Source organism: Morone saxatilis, unplaced genomic scaffold, assembly GCF_004916995.1.
Source record: "Morone saxatilis isolate NCDOM2014 unplaced genomic scaffold, NCSU_SB_2.0 Contig11, whole genome shotgun sequence".
Classification (NCBI taxonomy): Eukaryota; Metazoa; Chordata; class Actinopteri; family Moronidae; genus Morone; species Morone saxatilis.
The window spans coordinates 5,987,249-5,989,492 of record NW_023339663.1 but is presented as its reverse complement, the minus strand read 5'-3'; the positions used below and the strand labels follow the sequence as shown (position 1 = coordinate 5,989,492).

General features: G+C 42.6%; 1 protein-coding gene across 2 annotated transcripts in view; it reads right to left on the bottom strand.

The window, feature by feature from the left end:
- LOC118320775 (RNA-binding protein with multiple splicing 2) overlaps positions 1-2,217 on the bottom strand; it is a gene marked incomplete in the record, with an annotated part of 10,540 nt that extends 8,323 nt beyond the window's left edge. Inside the window, 1 exon segment of one of the 2 annotated variants that reach the window (XM_035651860.1) lies at positions 1,718-2,217. In XM_035651860.1, the coding sequence (XP_035507753.1) occupies positions 1,718-1,984 (267 nt within the window). 2 annotated transcript variants of the gene reach the window in all.
- Positions 2,218-2,244: the final 27 nt, after the last annotated feature.

Genomic DNA, 2,244 nt, shown 5'->3' with positions numbered 1-2,244 from the left:
TGTACAGATCAGTGTGGCCGAGGAATTAAAGTGTGCAGTGCGAGGCCCATTAGTTCCCAGCCGGTGGGGAGGCCCTCAGTACAATGTGGCTGCCAGACGAACAGCACTGAACAACGGTGCACAGCGTGACACCATTTCCTTCCTCTGACCCACGGCCCCGACCCTGCCGGCCCTCCAGCATTTTTCAGGTGCCGCACAGCAGCAATTCTCAGCCATTTACAAGTCAGCACATACAGATATTCAAGGCCGACACAGCTGGACACAAACTCAATGGAGATGTTTTAATTTGTCCACCGGCTTCTTGTTGACTGAGTGGCTCCAGGAGTCCCCTGTAGTGTTTTTAATAAAATCTGAAATGCATCAGTCATATATGTATGAGGATGTCTAGAAACAAACAGAACAACTATTGACAAGATAATATCTCGGTGATTTAACAAGTCTAAAAACAGACTTTTTGGCTTCTAAACAAATCTCTATCCTGTTTGCTTACTCTTTGCTTTTAATTACAAGAGACAAAAAAAAAAAAAAACCAAGAGGCTAAGAAAAGTCAAGTGGCCTCATGGGGCTTTGTTGCAAGATAATGGGAACAAAGGAGGACCAACAAAAGGCCCAGCGCTCCCCTCAGTGTCTCTCCATAAGGAGTCATTAAAGAGGAAATATAGCTGGCCACACAGAACTGAGTGGCAGCTGTAAAGAAAAGTCAACATGGATGTTTGAGGCAATTCAATTTACCTAATTGATTTAAATATTATTGGATTTAATAGGCTACAATTCAGATTTTTTTTTTTAAATCTAAATATTTACACAAATTGCAAATAAGGATCTCCTGGAACCTGTTAAATGTATTTCAAGGTTTCAGTTTCATGATGAGCTGAGGGCCTCTTCAATGATTAACTGAGACCTGCAGCATTTGTATGACGCATCTTATTTAGTTTGGCACCTGAACGCAAACAAACAGCTAATGTCACCGCAATTAACTGTGGATGCTGAGGAAGAGCATGGAGGGGAAGAAAAAAAATTAAAATAAAAAAATCAATGGGCATTTTAAAATTTAGAAGAGGCACAAGAATTTTTTTATTTAGAAGACTTTTTTTAAATCCCTTTTCCAATCCAGACCGGCCACTGATTTTCTAATTTCAAGCTTTTTCTTTTAAAACAATGTAATTTTGGGATTTGATCCACTGGTTTTCAACCTACAGCAACCTGCAGTACAAGTCAGAGACACAATATGAAGGTGGCAATTAGGTCTTTAATAAAATAGCCTATATATTAAAACAATAAATAGTTAACAGCTTAATTGGTTAATTTTAGTGGTTATTTGCTGTAATTAGGCTATTGCACACCTGGTGATAGCCTACACAATTTAATCTGAGAAAAAAAAAAAACACTATGAAAAAATAAATGCACGTTGAAGACACATTTTGGAACATATTGCTAAACCTTTATCTGTCTCATGTGCTGACTTTGATACTGCTCTGGAAGTGGTTTCGCCCCTTTAAATCGCGCCTTCCTCGCTTCCTTATAAACTGCTTCAGCACTTCAAGTGAGGGCGAAATAGCCACTATGAGCTAAAAGGACTTCCACCCAACTCACAGCTTCCGAGCAAAAACTTACCAAAGTCTGAATCTGTGGCCGGAGACACAACTTTAGTGAGTTTACATGTCAAAGTCCCGGTGCAGCTGAGACATAAGAAAACTAAAACTTGAGTTAAACTCACCTCCTCTTCGATGGACACGTTGTTATTCGGCTCTGCGTCAGCTTTGAGACTCATGTTGACGGTCGCCTCCGTGGCTGCAGCTGCACTAAGTATCAAGTCTTTCTTCGTGGAGTGATATTTCCCCCAAGTGCGCCTGAAGCTGCCGTGAAAGTCCTGGTGGCGTTTGAACTTGAGGAGAGATGTGCCGAGGTGGGGTCGTGCGGTCGAGGACGGCGAGGTGTCCGTGGGTATCTGAGCAGTAGGAGTAGTACTGCGATTGAGAATCATTCATAAAAGGGAGGAAAAGGAAAGAAAAGAAACACAGACACGCGCTAAACTAAAGGTGAGAAGGTGGACTTGGTGCTCCGTGTGTGAGGGTGAAAGATGGGGGGAAAGAAGTGCGCGTAAAAAACCGAAAGCCTCTGCGCTCACATCAATGCCCTCAGCTGTGGGATTGTGCGGAGAAAGAACAAGTAAACTTTTCTCATTGGAGCGCGTCTCTCTCTCCTCCTGTCCGTGAGTGAGCCCCCCTCCTCTCTCTCTCTCTC